This window comes from Caenorhabditis briggsae, assembly GCF_000004555.2.
Source record: "Caenorhabditis briggsae complete genome, chrIII, whole genome shotgun sequence".
Classification (NCBI taxonomy): Eukaryota; Metazoa; Nematoda; class Chromadorea; order Rhabditida; family Rhabditidae; genus Caenorhabditis; species Caenorhabditis briggsae.
Window position 1 is genome coordinate 13,055,808 of NC_013490.2, and position 15,944 is coordinate 13,071,751.

Sequence of the window (15,944 nt, forward strand, 5' to 3'; positions counted from 1 at the left end):
TTTGCGATTTTTCGTTTTCTGCCGAAATTTCTTCAAAATTCAATTTTTTTTAAAAAATTTTCGGATTTCTTTTTGAATTTTCCTAAAATTTCAAAAAAATTGAGTTTTCGATTTTTCTATAATTCTAATTTGTTGATTTTTCCGATTTTTTGAGTTTCCCAATTTTCCTGCCTTTTTCTCAGGTTTATTTCTTTTTTTCTCGAATTTTCCATTTTTTGGCAAGTTCGCTCCAATCATTTTTTTGTATATTTTTTCATGCCGGATTCGAATTTTCTCCTTTTTTTTCTTGTTGTTGTTGTCATTTCACACATTTCTCTCCCTCCTTTTCTCTCATCATCACCGTACCTTCACCAAAAAAAACATCACTTTTTTCAAATACGCGGTTATATTTTTTTTCCATTTTTAGTTTTTTAAATTTTTTAACTTTTTGTATGTCAGCAAAAAAAAATAATTAATAAAGTTTCGATTTTTTCTGTATTTCAGAACTGGCTAAATTTTCAGAGTTTTCAGTGAACGTTGACTAGAGTGCCGAGTCGACTCGAAAATCGATGATTTTTGTCGACTTTGAAAATCGACACAGTCGACATTCAAAAATTCGAAAAGGCTATTTGTCGATGAAAATCGAACTTTTCGTTGTCGATTTTTGTCGATTTAAAATCGACAGAAAAATCGACAAAAAATCGACGAAAAATCGACTTTTCCGGACTTCAAAGTAAAATTTCACCTCGAAAATGTTTTTTTCTAATTTTTTGAAGAAATCATTGTAACAACTTTATTTTAGAGTAACAACTTTATTTTTATGGATAAAAAAAAATAGTGTAAAACTTAGTTTCAACGGGGCTACAAAATATGATGGCAAGGAAAATAGAAGAAAATTCAAAGCGACAAAATTAAAAAAAAGGGAAGAAGAAGAACAAAGTTCAGCATAAGGAATTAATGTTTCATTATTTGGGCCAAATCGTTTCCAAAAGTATCATCGTTATGCTCTCTGGATTCGAAATATTCAACGCCTTCTGAGTCATCATTCTCGTCGTCATATTCGTACTCTTCAGTCGTCGTCTAAAATTAAGAATTTAACAAAAAATATATAATTTTCTGCTTACCGATCTTTCCATTTTTACAACTTCTTTCTCGTGGTGACTGTTTAAGTGCTGATGCATCGTTGTGGTCGAAGAATGGAACTTTATGCTCCTTCCGCACAGTTTACAGGTCACAGTTTGTCCGTTATTTTGTTTTTCGAAGAATCGCCACGCTTTAGATTGATTTTGTGACGAATACATCTGCAAAAAGCAAGAATGTCGTAAATGAAACAGAAAAAAAAAACAAAACACTCAAAAAAAACAAGAAAAATACGGTTTTTCAGTTGAAAATTCCATGAAAAATGCCTGTTTTTCATGAAAAATACCCCGGTCACAGGCAGTTTCTAGGTCGCCGGTCGTGTAGTCCTCTCGGACAATAAAGTCGACAAAAGTCGACAAAAGTCGATTTTCTGTCGATTTTCTGTCGATTCTTGTCGATTTTGAGTCGATTCAAAATCGACAAAAATCGACTTTTGTCGATTTTCACTTTCATCGACTTTTGAAAAGTCGATTTTCTGTCGACTTTTTGAATGTCGATTTTTGATCGAGTCGACGAAATCGACACCGATTTTGACGATTTTTGTCGATTGTCAACAATCGACACAGCACACTAACGTTGACCGGAAATTTTGAAATTCTAATTTTTCAAAACCGCGGACCAAACACCATAAATGACGCGCAAAACGGAAAATTCGATTTTTTGGTGGAAATTTTAGCGTTTTCAGCCAAAAATTAGCTGAAAATTGTTTTAAAAATCGATGATTCCACAAATTTGATGATTATTGATTCGAAAATTGATTGTGGGGGGCGAGGCGAAGGAGAAAAAACTCGATTTTTAAAGGGACCAAAGATCAGGGGAAACGGGAAGGGAACAATATAAAAAAAGCAAAAATTTTTTTAACAAAAAAGGGGAATCAAGAAAATTTTAGGGTCAAAAAAAGTGATTAAAATCTGATATATAGATATGATAAGAAGAAAAAAGAAAACGAGTTACAGGTTTTTGGCTCAAAGATTGCTCATTTTAAGCCAAATTTCAGATCCGAAATTGCTCATTTTTAACCCAGAAATTACAATTTTTGGGTCCAAAATTGGTCATTTTAAGCCAAAATTCTTCTAAAAAAATTTCAAAAACATCCATTTCCACTAGAATTATTTCTATTATCGTTACGATTGCTAAACGAGCGCCACGAATGCGACGAATTTGAGCTTCTAGAATTGTATTCTGAAGATCCACGATGACGTGACGACGAGCCACTATAGCTATTCTGATAGCTATTCTGACCACCACCACTACGAAACGATGATGGATAGTGACGAGATGATGACGATGATCCTCCAGAATAGCCACGTGGATTGTTGTGATGAGCAATGGAGGGGTTGTAGGGACGATTGCGATGGTAGGAGGTGGTGGAGGATCGAGAATTTGAACGTCTTGGCTGATAGAATGATGGAGAACGAGGAGCACGCGATGGGGGACGAGATGAGCGGGAGGATGGAGATCTGGAACTGGGGGAAGCGTTGGATTTGGGAATTTGTAGAAATAATATATGTTAAAATCGATTTTCAGCATCAATTTCAGACAATTTTCGGATTTTTGGCTGAAAAAAGTATTTTCCAAATTTCCAAAAATCGACGTTTCTCAACTTGGATTATTTTAGATTTGAAACGCAAAATTTCGAAAAATCTGGAATTCTTTTTGGATTACTGTAGACTACTGTAGTTTAGGAAATCGACATTTTTGAGTACTGTAGATTTGAAAAATTGAATTTTCCAATTTTCAAAAAATCGATATTTTTGGATTACTGTAGATTTGAAATTTGGAGACTTCGAAAAAACTAGGGTTTTACATTATTGACTACTGTAGATTACTGTAGTTTTGAAAATTGGATGTTTCCAATGTTGAGTACTGTAGATTTGGAAATTGATTTTTCCAAATTTTAAAAAATCGATAATTTTGGATTACTGTAGATTTGTCATTCTGGATCAGAAATTCGAATTTTCATAGTATTTTCTAGAATGAAAATTCTGCTAAAATCGATTTTCAGATTCATTTTCAGTAATTTTTTTCAATTTTCAGCCCAAAATTTCAGATTTTTTCAGATTACGGTACTTTCAGAATACCTACCGATAATCAGTTCTCTCCGTAGAATAGACTGCCGATGATTCGACACGTGAATTCAATGGATCCGGTGGTGATTCAGATGGCGGTGGAACGATCGGTTCGTATGGAGATCGGGGCCCGTTACCGTACACTTGTGGGCTGAAACTCATTGTTTAGAAGTGGCCGAGTTTTTGGGATTTCTAGGCCAGTTTTTTGAGGTTTTCTAGGCCAATTTTTCTGATATTTTTAGGTAACTTTTTTTTTGGGATTTTAGGCCAATTTTTTAGAGATTCCTAGGCCATTCTTCTTGGGATTTCTTGGACAGATTTTTGTGAGATTTTTAGACCAATAATTTTTGGGGTTTCTAGGCCATTCTTCTAGGGATTTTTAGACTTTTTAGAAGGATTTCTAGGCCAGGTTTTTAACGATTTCTCTTTTGTGATTTTTAGGCCAGATTTTGGGATTTTTAGGCCAATTTTTGTGATTTTTAGGCTCTCTGGGCCAAATTTTGGATTTTTAGGCCAGATTTTGGGATTTTCATGCCAATTTTCGGGATTTTTAGGCCAAATTTCGGGATTTTTAGGCCAGATTTTAGGATTTTTAGGCCAATTTTTGGGATTTCTAGCCCATTATCCGGGGGACTAGGAATCTCAATATTTGGATTTCGGCTCCGCGACGTTTCGCAAGTAACAGCTTTGCGCTTTTTTGCATGGAACAAAAAGCAAAAACTTGTATTTGGGTGTTTAAATGGTATTTCGAACATAATTTTGTATAATTGAAGCTTTCAAAGCATTAATTCCCGTACTTTCGAAACGTCGCACTTTCGAAACGTCGCACTTTCGAAACGTCGCGGAGCCTGGATTTCTAGGCCACATTATCAGGATTTCTAGGCCAGATTTTTAGGGATTTCTAGTCCATAGTTTTTGGGGATTTCTAGGCCATTCTCCTTGGGATCTTTAGACTTTTTTGGTTTCTAGGCCACATTATCAGGATTTCTAGGCCAGATTTTTAGGGATTTCTAGTCCATAGTTTTTGGGGATTTCTAGGCCATTCTCCTTGGGATCTTTAGACTTTTTTGGTTTCTAGGCCACTTTTTTGAGATTTCTTGGCCAGATTTTTAGGGATTTCTAGTCCATAGTTTTTGGGGATTTCTAGGCCATTCTCCTTGGGATCTTTAGACTTTTTTGGTTTCTAGGCCACTTTTTTGAGATTTCTTGGCCAGATTTTTAGGGATTTCTAGTCCATAGTTTTTGGGGATTTCTAGGCCATTCTCCTTGGGATCTTTAGACTTTTTTGGTTTCTAGGCCACATTATCAGGATTTCTAGGCCAGATTTTTAGGGATTTCTAGTCCATAGTTTTTGGGGATTTCTAGGCCATTCTCCTTGGGATCTTTAGACTTTTTTGGTTTCTAGGCCACTTTTTTGAGATTTCTTGGCCAGATTTTTAGGGATTTCTAGTCCATAGTTTTTGGGGATTTCTAGGCCATTCTCCTTGGGATCTTTAGACTTTTTTGGTTTCTAGGCCACTTTTTTGAGATTTCTTGGCCAGATTTTTAGGGATTTCTAGTCCATAGTTTTTGGGGATTTCTAGGCCATTCTCCTTGGGATCTTTAGACTTTTTTGGTTTCTAGGCCACTTTTTTGAGATTTCTTGGCCAGATTTTTAGGGATTTCTAGTCCATAGTTTTTGGGGATTTCTAGGCCATTCTCCTTGGGATCTTTAGACTTTTTTGGTTTCTAGGCCACTTTTTTGAGATTTCTTGGCCAGATTTTTAAGGATTTCTAGTCCATAGTTTTTGGGGATTTCTAGGCCATTCTCCTTGGGATCTTTAGACTTTTTTGGTTTCTAGGCCACATTATCAGGATTTCTAGGCCAGATTTTTAGGGATTTCTAGTCCATAGTTTTTGGGGATTTCTAGGCCATTCTCCTTGGGATCTTTAGACTTTTTTGGTTTCTAGGCCACTTTTTTGAGATTTCTTGGCCAGATTTTTAGGGATTTCTAGTCCATAGTTTTTGGGGATTTCTAGGCCATTCTCCTTGGGATCTTTAGACTTTTTTGGTTTCTAGGCCACTTTTTTGAGATTTCTTGGCCAGATTTTTAGGGATTTCTAGTCCATAGTTTTTGGGGATTTCTAGGCCATTCTCCTTGGGATCTTTAGACTTTTTTGGTTTCTAGGCCACTTTTTTGAGATTTCTTGGCCAGATTTTTAGGGATTTCTAGTCCATAGTTTTTGGGGATTTCTAGGCCATTCTCCTTGGGATCTTTAGACTTTTTTGGTTTCTAGGCCACTTTTTTGAGATTTCTAGACCAGATTTTTGAATATGTCTAGGTCATTCTTCTAGGGATTTTATGGCTTTTCAGAAGGGTTTCTAGGTCAGGTTTTTAACGATTTCTAGGTCATTCTTTTGTGATTTTTTCGTGAGATTTCTAGGCCAGATTGTTAGGGATTTCTAGGCCATGGGGCATTTTGGATTTCTAGGCCAGGTTTTAGGGACTGCTAGGCCACCTTTTTTTGAGATTTCTAGGCCAAGTTTAAAATGATTTTTAGGGAAGGATTTTGAGATTTCTAGCCCATAATCCGGGGGACCAGGAATCCCAATAATTAGATTTCTAGGTCACCATTTTCACGGCAAAAAGGCTCGGTATTTCATGCGTGTTCTCCTACTGATCTACTTTTCTCTTATCAGTGGCTCCAAATCACTGGGATTGAGGGGTCTTATAAGAGAGCCGATGAATGAACAATCGCCGATAGTTCAATTTTAGATAGAGTAAAGGCAGTCTTCTGTTTCTTCAAAGCCTCAATTTACACACAATTTTCAATAATAGATCTACTTCCAATTGTGTGAGTCTTTGAAGGAAAGGCAGGGGTGGCCTAGGATTTCCAGGAATTCTAGGCCATCTGAATGCCAGATTTCAGAGCTCGGCCATGTCTAGTTTTTGAGGTTTCTAGGCCATTCTTGCAGATTTCTAGGCTAGTTTTTTGGAATTTTTGGGCATATAAATCTTGCTTTCTAGGGCTCCCAGAATCTCAAAAATCACGAAAATTTGCAGATCAAGATATGTGTGTCACGAAAAAGAAACAGAAGGATGTTCGTTCGACACGTATCATTGGCCAACCGCCGAATCCGCCCGGTGGTGGTCCTCCGATGATGGCCTCCTCGTTCACACCGGCCGCCACGGCCACGCCGGCCACGCGGTCCGCGACCGCTCAGTCCGCGGACAAGCGACACAGCAAATCGAAGAAAATGTCGAAAGAGGTGAATTTTTAGTGCTTTGTATGGCACTTCATATGCTCTATTACCTATTTTGCCTCTTTTTAAGCCAAAAAAAAAAAACGCTCTATATGGCACTATATATGGGATATATGCTCTATGACATAATTCGGCCATTTTTTCTCATTTTTGAATGATTTTTAGCCAAAAATGACTCTTTTTTGGTCTATTATATGCTCTATGGCGTATTTTAACTCATTTTCTGTCATTTTCAACCGAAAATTCTTCCAGAAAAAAAGCGAAGCCGAGAGGAAATCGGAGGATCACAACGAGAACAACATGTCCGAACTGAAGAAGCTCGCCGAACGAGCGATTAGCATGGGAAAGGGACCGCCGGTGGTGCCACCGGTCAAGCGGTAAGAAATCTCGGGGATTTTGGCTGGAAATGACTGGAAAACCCCATTTCTGACCCCCCAAAAATCGGCTAAAAATGACCGATTTCTGACCTAATTTCGGACCCAGTTTGGCGATTTTCGAGCTGATTCAGACCTAATTAACCTTTTCAGGCCGAAATTGGACGAATTTCAGGCCATTTGACCTATTTTCGAGCTCATTCTAACCTCTTACTAACGAGAAACCCTTATTTCCAGCGACGCGAAACGCATCCCGGACGGTTTCAAATCGCCCAAAGATAAGCAATACATTACACTAGAGGAGGCGGTTCCGATGTTCGAAAAAGCGCGTCTCAAAGGATTCAACGATGATGAGAAGACGTTGAAGGTAGAAGCCACGCAACCGTCGGCGGGTGATGAGCAAAAGAATCAGAATCAAAATCAGAAGCAGAAGAAGGCGAGTGAAGAGAAGTCGAGTGCCGTGGCGAGCAAGGAGTGATGCTAACTGATTTATTGTGTGATAATGATATGAATAAAGTCTTGTTCTTGATAAATTCTAGGCTGAGCAATATGACATTTTTGGGTAAAAATAGGCTGATAAAAGCCAGATTTCGGGGGCTTTTTTATGCTGAGCAATGCAAAAATGAGCCAAATCAGACTAAAAATTAGCTTAAAACTATATCTAAAATAGGTCCGTAATTCCAGCAAAACTGAAGTGATTGGAGCCAGAATTCTAGGGAGATTCTAGGCTGAGCAATGTGCGAAAAAAATCAAAAAATGGCCTAGAAATGAGACAAATCAGACTGCAAATGGCCTGAATAAAACAGGAATATTTTTAGGGTCAAAATAGGCAAAATTCGAGCAAAACTGGAGTGATTAGAGCCAGAATTCTAGGATGATTCTAGGCTGAGCAATACGGAAACAGCCTTAAAATTAGTCAAACCAGACTGAAAATGAGCTAAAAATTTGGCATATTTTTGAGATCTAGGACCTAGATTTTAGAATGAGCAATCCAGATTTTTGAGGTTATTTTGGGGCTATTTTCCCTCAATTTTTTGCCATTCTGAAGGCTTTTTTGTACCTCTGAACGACGTCTTCAACTTTGGGAACTTCCATCTCCTCCCGTTGTTCCTCCTCTTCTTTGACGTCGTCTTCTGGTTCCTCCTCCATCGGTTCATCGTTAAGAACGACGGCTTCAGCACGTGCCTCCCGCTTCACAAGCATCGGCGCGGCTCGTTCTGACAACTTCTGAGTGACTTCTGCGTTGAATTGATGACAAATGTAGATGACGTCACGCGAGAAGTCGATTGGCGTGCCGTTTGGATCTTCTACAGTAGCCAGTGTCGTCGATTCGTCTTCTGAATCTGATGACGACGAGGACGACGAGGAGCCGGTGGTGTTGTATTGTGGAGCGCGGCGGGTCTTCTGGAAATTTGAATTTAATATTGAATTCCAGAGAAATTCGAATTTGAGCAAGAATTTAAGAATTTTCACGGTGTTTTCAGGTCATTTTCCATGTTCGTCCAGTTTTCAGCAAAATCCTTACATTAGCATCTCTGAGTCGCACATCTTTGGACAAATCCGTCGGCGTCGCGAGTGATGGCGTAGAGGAGGCGCTTTTGTTCTGTAACTATTTCGAAAATTAGGCTCTGAAATTGGCATTTTGAAGCGGATTTTCAAGTCAAAAATAGGAATTTTCAGCTTAAAATCCGCCTAAAAATCGTTTTGTACCAAATTTCGTGCCAAATGTGGCAATTTTGAGCTCAAAGTCATATTGAGCCGATTTCCAGCCGAAATCGCGATTTTCGGCTCAAAATCAGTCAAAAATGTCATTCTGAGCATCAATTTCGGACCTAAAATAAGGACTTTCAGCACTTCATTTGTCAAAAATGACTATTCTGACTAATTTTCTTGCCAAATTCAATTAGAGCATGTAAATGCATGTAAAAATCGCGATTTTCAGCCAAAATTAGTCTAAAACATCATTTTGTGCATGAATTCAAGCCAATTCAAGTCGAAAATCGCCATTTTCAGCGTGAAGTCGGTCTAAAGGCCCTTTTAAGCAGAATTTTGGTTGAAAATGAAGATTTTCAGCTCAACATACGTCTTCAAGCTCGAAATGTGTTTTTGAGCGGATTTTCAAGTCAAAACGCGGAATTTTATGCTTAAAATCCGCCTAAAAATCGTTTTGGACCAAATTTTGTGCCCAATATTCCGATTTTCAAGCCGAAACCGCGATTTTCAGCTGAAAAATGTCATTTTGAGCAACAATTTGGGCCTAAAATGAAGAAAACTTGCCATTGTAAAGCTTAAAATAGTTCAGAATTTAGTTCCATTTGAGCAAAAATCCGTAAATCGAGGTCATAAATCGTGATTTTCCGCGGAAAATCAATCCAAAATATCATTTTGAGCATGAATTCAAGCCAGTCAAGATCAAAAATCGCCATTTTCAGCATAAAATCGGTCAAAAGGCCCGAATTTTCAAGTGAAAACGCGGAATTTTTAGCTTAAACCTAGTCTAAAACTCATTGTAAGCTTGAATTCGGGTCAAAAATAAAGATTTTCAGCTTGAAATGTGTTCAAACATGTGATTTGCACCAATTTTGAAGCCCAAAAATCCAAATTTCATACAGAATCGTCTAAAATTGACATATTGACATAAAACAAGACATTTTGAGCATAATTTAGTGCCAAAATTCACGATTTTCAGCTATAAATTTGTCTGAAAATCTCGTTTTTCAGCAGATTTTCAGCCTAAAAGTCCACAATTAGCTGTAAATCGCCTACCAATGCAATGGCCTTATTCTCCATCGCCTCCAAACTAGACCACGGGAAGCATTTGTTGATCATTTCGTTGATCATTCCGTTCCGACGACGGCGAATGTTTTGGAACGTTTGGTCCTTGTGTATCGACATTCTTGCCTTGTGAATCTGGAAAAATTTTGGGATTTTCAGCCATTTTCAGCCAAAAATAGTGATTTTCAGAACATTCTAGAAAGTTCCTAAACACTCTAGAAAACTCCAGAATATTCTAGAAAATTCCAGAAAGTTCCAGAAAATTCCAGAAAGTTTGAGAAAATTCCAGTAAATTCCAGAAAATACTAAAACTTCTAGAAAAAAAGCAGAAAACTCCAAAAGACACAAAACATTCATGAAAGTTCTAGAAAAGTTCAAGAATATTCCAAAAAATTCCAAAAAATGAGGGTCTCGAACTTTCTCAAATTTTAGCTTTCTCTACAAAAATATTGCAACCTTTTCTCTATACTTTCATTGTGATCTCGAACCAAAGGCTTAGAAATATTGATGTATGTGGGTAATTCAAAATTTCAGGAATTCGGAAACAATTAAGGATTTTAGGTTAGAAATTCGAGACTTTAGAAAATCAAACAATTGTATTCCCTTTTCAAGAAACATGTATTCTGTCATGTAGAAACTCGGAAATTCAGAAAATCGGATATCTTTTTTCTCAAAAAAGCGACAAGACTTAACAGAAATTATCAGGAAAATGAAAAAAAAGTACGTCTGTTTTATCAGAGGTGGGCATCAAATAGATGTGGGCTTCTATTGGAGAAATTACGTTATCTAGAAATTCCCATATTAGTAACATCCAAAATTTAAAAATCGAAATACTTGGAAGTTTCAGGCACTCGGAAAAGTGGAAAATCTAGACTTTAGAAATTCAAGTGTAAGATACAGTGAACGAAAGCCAGGAGGTTGAGCCCCCGAGGGGGCTCAAACCGACTGGTAGAGGTCTAATGTGAAAAACAAAGATTTTTATTTCAAGTTTTGAATTGGAAAGGTAAAAAAATGGCCTAAAATTTGTAGCTCGTCAGATTTTTGGCCTCTCATTCATGAAAGTGTGACATGTATGTTTTGACTCATTTTTCCAGGGTTTTTTTTGGCTCATTTTACTCATTTTTCTATAGATTGCGGCCCTACCTCCTTCATATGAGAACTCAAATCGCACTGTCTTCTGAATCCTTTTCCACAGCCGTCCAACGGACACGTCAGTGGTGGCAAACTGGTCGTATGGAACTTCTCAATGTGCTCACGACGGAGAGTTTTACGAACATCCGACCCAGTCATGCATAGTTGACATGCAAGGCTCGAGTTTGGCATTTCCGGGTAGCATCGGTCCATCTGGAAATGGGATTTTAGAGAAGAAGGTCGATTTTAGGCTTTTTAGCCCAATTTTGACCGATTTTGGACCATTTTTGGCCAATTTAGGATCATTTTTGGCTGATTTTTGAACCATTTTTGGCCCGTTTCGTTTCAGACATTTTGCATCTATTTTTAGGCAAATTCGAGCTCAAAAATTTGCGTTTTCTAGCATTTTAGGAGCTTTTCCAGCATTTTTGAAGCTAAAAATCGCTATTTTTTAACCCAAATTTCCTCCAAAATCCTTTTTTTCGGTGAATCTGAAAATCTGGTTCGCTTACCGTACTCTTCAGAATGTCATCGTAGTCCTGTGGTGCCACATCGGCCGCCATGTGATCTCTGGTGACGTGTCCTTTGCGGATGACTGAAAAATTTACAGATTTTGGAGATTTTCAGCGAAATCTTCAGGTAATTTTCAGCCAAAATTCCAAATTTTAAAGTCCAATTTTGAAAAATCAGGCAAAATGAAGCTGAAATTGATTTTGAGCATTTTAAAAAGCTTGATTTTCAGTCAGTCAATCTTCGGAATTTCAGATTTTTTGAGCCGAATTTTCAGCCAACCTTCAGAGTTTTGGATTTTCAGCTAAATTTCAGCTCAAAGAATCCAGATTTTGAGCGAAATTCAGCCAAATTTTCTGAATTTAGGAACATATTTTGGAGATTTTCAGCTAAATTTTTAGCCAATTCACAAAATTTCAGCCAAATTTCCAGCCAATTTACAGAATTTTCAGCAAAAAAAGGAATACTCATTTCCAGCCAATTTTAGGAATTTCAAATTTTGAGCTATATTTTCATACCTTCAGATTTTCAGCCAGTTTCGGAGTTTCCGATTCTGAGCCAAATTTTCAGCCAATTCTCAGAATTTCGAGCATTTCCAGCCAAATTTTCAGTTAATTTTCGTATTTTTTAAAGCCATTTTTTTCCACATTTAACTTTTTTTTCAGTTTTTGGCTGTGAAAAATGCGAAAAAAAAGCTGAAAAGTAGAGGAAAATGTCATTTTTTGCTATTTTTCTCCAACTTTCAACCGAAATTCCGGGCATTTTCCAGCGAAAACTAACTATAATCATAGACTATTTCCTTGTGACAAACTGAGCACTTGATTTTGGCAGCATCCTGTCTCTCTGGAACATTCGGATCGAACCATCCAATCAGTTTATCCAGTGCCGACATCTCCTCGTACGTCTGATTGTGTGGTCCAGTTGAGCAGCTCTCCGATTGTCTCTGATTTCTTGGTTTTCGTGTGGTAGGCGGTGGAGGTGCTGGTGGAATCGGGATATTGTGATCTGAAGTCGTTGAATCCACTATTGCCGAAGAAGAAGGGGCTGGTTGGACGGTGGCGGTTGGGGATGGAGTGGGCGGAGTCGGAGGGCTGGAAATGGGGAATTTTCAGGTTTCTAGAAGTGAATTTTTCAGTGAAACTAGGCAAAAAACGGTCAATTTCTAGATTTTTAAAATGCTGGAAATGAGGGGTTTTTCCAAATTATCCGGTTGAAAATCGTGATTTTTTAATTATTTTTAGGGTTTTTAATTATTTTATGGTTGGGTTTTCATGAATTTTCAGAAGGTTTCTAGAAGGAAAAATGACTTTTTTGAGCTGAAATTCGTTCAAAATCGATAAAAATCATAATTTTTTGAAGCTCAAAATGGATTTTCTTATCAAACCCTAACCAAAAATTATGTAACTGAAAATGGGCACTTTTAGATTGCTCAGATTTCGAAAATTCATGATTTTTGAGGTTTCCAGAAGTGCATTTTTCAGGAAAAACTTGGCGAAAATGGAGCAATGTTCAGGTGGAAATAGGAGATTTTTCAATTTTTTTGGTTGCAAAATTTGTAATTTTTGAGGATTTGCGGGGATTTTTCAAAGCTAAAAATTCAAGCTAAAAATTCAATGTTTTTTCCCTAATTTTTCAGTGTTTTTCAGCCAAAAGTAGTGAGATTTTTAGGTAATTTTCAGCCAAAAATTCAGTGATCCTCAGTGATTTTTCAGTTTATTTAAAGCCAGTTTTTTGGCATTTTCAGCATTTTCAGCCAAAAATAGTGAGCTTTCAATGGATTTTTTCTCAATTTTAGCTAGAAGAAATCGTAAAAATCAGTCAATTTTAGGCTATTCAAGGCCATTTTTAGACCTTTAATGGGGTTATTTTTCGTTTTTTCTTGTTTTTTTCCAGCCAATTTTGAGATTAAGATACTGGAAATCGCTAAAATTCCTAAATTTCGAAAATCCATACTTTATATTCGAAGAAGAAGACGCTGCTCCAGAAGTGGTGGTGCTGCTGCTCAAAAAGGCGAATGGAGACGTGGAAATCTTCACAGCAGGCGTCGTTCTCGTCTTCTTGGTCACTGGAGTCATCGTAGATGACGACGACGACGTCACTCTCTTCTTTCTCTGCTTCACCACTTCTGACGTCTTCAGAAGTTCAGAGTGAGATTCAGAATCTCCTCCTCCTCCCCAACGATTCGCAATCACTACTTCCATATCATTCGTCATCGCCAAGTGTTTCGCGTCTTCTACCAATTGGGTGATCATTCGATCAATGTATGGATTCACTGTTTTCTGGAAATAAGAAATCGTCGATTTTGGACTTTTTAGAGCTGAAAATCCCTTTTTTGAGCTTTGAAGTAGTCATTTTACACTAGTAAAGCTCGTTTTTATGGAATTGGGGCTGAAAATCTCATTTTTGTGAAATTTTCCGAGTAAAACTGGACATTTTTAGTATGAAAAATTAGGCTTGAAACAGGTGATTTTTGGCTGAAAATGGCCAACTTTAAGCTGAAATTCGATCAATGTATGAGTTCACTGTTTTCTGGAAAAAAAATCGTTGATTTTATGATTTTTGGGAGCTGAAAACCGCTTTTTTGAGCTCTTAAATAGTCTGAAATAGTCATTTTACACTTTAAAAAGGTCATTAATCTGAAAAATTCAATTTTTAGAGTAATGTCTGAAGTTTTTCGGGATACAGTGGGGGCTGAAAATCACTTTTTAGAAAAACTTGAGCGAATAACTAGCAAATGCAGGCTCAAAATTTCATTTTTGCTGAATTTTTAGAGTTATTTCTGAAGTTTTGGGCGCTAGAATTGCTGATTTTCACTATCAGATCAAAAACGTCAGTTTTAGTGTTTTTCGACTGAAAAATTGTCTTTTTTTCGAATTTTTAGAGCGAAGTTCCACTTTTTATGGAATCGCAGCAAAAATTGAGTTTTAGTGGAATTTTTGAGTGAAATTTTCAATTTTTCAGAGGATTTTAACGAATTTTGAGCGAAAATTAAGCATTTTAAGGTCGAAAACTTTTTCAATTTTTAAAGGAAAATAGAGCTAAAAATTGATATTTTGAGCTAGAAAACTCATTTTTCATTTTCAGAGCAAAATTGAACTGAAAATTGCGATTTTTCAGACAAATCCGCCAACTTGAGCCGGAAAACTCGTTTTTTAGAGCAAAATAACCGCATTTTTTACCTGAAACGATCTTTTATGATTATTCGCCGAGCAATGTGCATTTCTCTCGGCTTCTGTATAGAATTGATGCGTACAATCGTTCTCTCCGCATGCATATCTCCTAGAAAATCCCAAATTTGGTTATTCTTAGTTTTTTTTTCAAACAAAAACACTTGCTTATATTTAAAATGCTTGAAAAAGTGAGAGCCCTCCTCGCTGAGCGTCTCACTGCACATCGGGCACACCAGGTGAGCCATTTTCTTCAAGTTTTTTATATTTTTCAGATTTCGAGAAAAAACACAAAGAAGAATAGAATTTGAGGAGTCAACAACACTAAAAAATCCAAAATTTTCGAGTATTTTTTCTTTCGGGGGGGAGATATCACTTTACTTATAAAGATCAAAAACAATTATATATGGAAAATGAGGTGTGGGATACAATAGAAAAATGGGGAATAGAATAACAGAATCTGTGTGAATGAGATACGGAAAAGACGTTCACAAACTGTTGAAAAATCCGGGGAATTTCAAGGAGAAAAAGAGAAAAAAAAGAAATTAAATTAAAGATTAACGAATGCATTATTTATTGGGGAAATTTAGGATTTCAATGGATCTGGAAGTCGTTTAAGCCTTGATCTCGGCCTTTCCCTCGTCTCCCTCTTCCTCCTCGTTGTCCTCAAGGTCTGGCATGTCTGAAACATGACCATGTGGATTATATACATCGTCTTGGTCATCTTTGTCAAATTCATAGTGTTCTGAATATATTTTCAGCTCGAAAGAGATCAATTTCGGAGATTTTCAGCTAAACTTTCAGCACAAAAAAGACAGAATTCGGAGATTTTTAGACAAATTTTCAGATTAAAAAAAGACAGATTTTGTGATGAAAAATTGATTTTTCTAGCTAAATTCTGAGCTCAAAAAAGACAAAAAATTTGTCACAAAAATGCAGATTTCGGATATTTTCAGCGAAATTTTCAGAGAATTTTCGGGATCTCAGATTTAAGCCAAATTTTCAGTCAACTTGCAGCTAAATTTCAGCTCAAAAAGGCAGATTTTTGAGATTTTCAGCTCAAAACTAGTCATTTTCAACTGGAAATCTCATTTTTCTGAAAATTTCCAAAATTTCCGATCAATATTAGTTCCGACTATTTCAAAGCAATATCTCCATACTTGTAAAATTCCGGGCCGGCCCGCCAGAGCCCGAGCCCGGAATCCAGGCCGGGCCGGGCCTGAGGAAAATTTCAAGGCCCGGGCCCGGTAGCAAAAATTTTGTCATTTTGAACCGAATTTTGAGCTCTCAATACAATTTTTTATATTTTTTGTGCTTTTTGGATTGTTTGCCTGTTTGATCAAAAAATATTTTTAAAAAACTCGAAAAAAATTTTTTTGATCGAAAAAAATCACATAAGGGTCCCCCCCTTATGTGTTTTTTGAAAATTTCAAAGCTTGTGGAATAACAGGCCCGCCGGGCCGGGCCTCCGAAATTCGGGAAAAAGCCCGACCCGGCCCGTTACAAGTATGAAAATCTCTGAACTTTTCAAATTTTGATCCGAAAAATCTCATTT

General features: G+C 37.0%; 5 protein-coding genes across 5 annotated transcripts in view; 1 reads left to right on the forward strand and 4 right to left on the reverse strand.

The window, feature by feature from the left end:
- Window positions 1–933: 933 nt before the first annotated feature.
- On the reverse strand, window positions 934–1,280 carry CBG21196 (the record flags this gene model as incomplete). Its single annotated transcript, XM_002642754.1, has 2 exons — window positions 934–1,059; window positions 1,104–1,280. The coding sequence occupies 2 exons, from the start codon at window positions 1,278–1,280 to the stop codon at window positions 934–936; spliced, it is 303 nt and encodes a 100-aa protein (XP_002642800.1).
- A 923-nt stretch (window positions 1,281–2,203) lies between these two features.
- Window positions 2,204–3,350, reverse strand: CBG26066 (the record flags this gene model as incomplete). Its single annotated transcript, XM_045244582.1, has 2 exons — window positions 2,204–2,579; window positions 3,205–3,350. The coding sequence occupies 2 exons, from the start codon at window positions 3,348–3,350 to the stop codon at window positions 2,204–2,206; spliced, it is 522 nt and encodes a 173-aa protein (XP_045100387.1).
- A 2,890-nt stretch (window positions 3,351–6,240) lies between these two features.
- Window positions 6,241–7,284, forward strand: CBG21194 (the record flags this gene model as incomplete). Its single annotated transcript, XM_002642753.1, has 3 exons — window positions 6,241–6,438; window positions 6,685–6,809; window positions 7,044–7,284. 3 exons carry the CDS (start codon window positions 6,241–6,243, stop codon window positions 7,282–7,284), a joined length of 564 nt encoding a protein of 187 aa, XP_002642799.1.
- A 299-nt stretch (window positions 7,285–7,583) lies between these two features.
- Window positions 7,584–14,637, reverse strand: Cbr-ztf-8 (the record flags this gene model as incomplete). The annotated part of the gene is made up of 10 exons (XM_045244583.1): window positions 7,584–7,599; window positions 7,867–8,210; window positions 8,332–8,409; window positions 9,573–9,716; window positions 10,725–10,925; window positions 11,225–11,307; window positions 12,003–12,313; window positions 13,176–13,501; window positions 14,402–14,501; window positions 14,558–14,637. The coding sequence occupies 10 exons, from the start codon at window positions 14,635–14,637 to the stop codon at window positions 7,584–7,586; spliced, it is 1,683 nt and encodes a 560-aa protein (XP_045097232.1).
- A 366-nt stretch (window positions 14,638–15,003) lies between these two features.
- Window positions 15,004–15,944, reverse strand: part of CBG21192 — a gene marked incomplete at both ends in the record, with an annotated part of 2,415 nt that continues 1,474 nt past the window's right edge. The window contains one exon of the mRNA XM_045244584.1: window positions 15,004–15,134. Within this exon, the coding sequence (XP_045097233.1) occupies window positions 15,004–15,134 (131 nt within the window). The remainder of the gene's footprint in view (window positions 15,135–15,944) is intronic.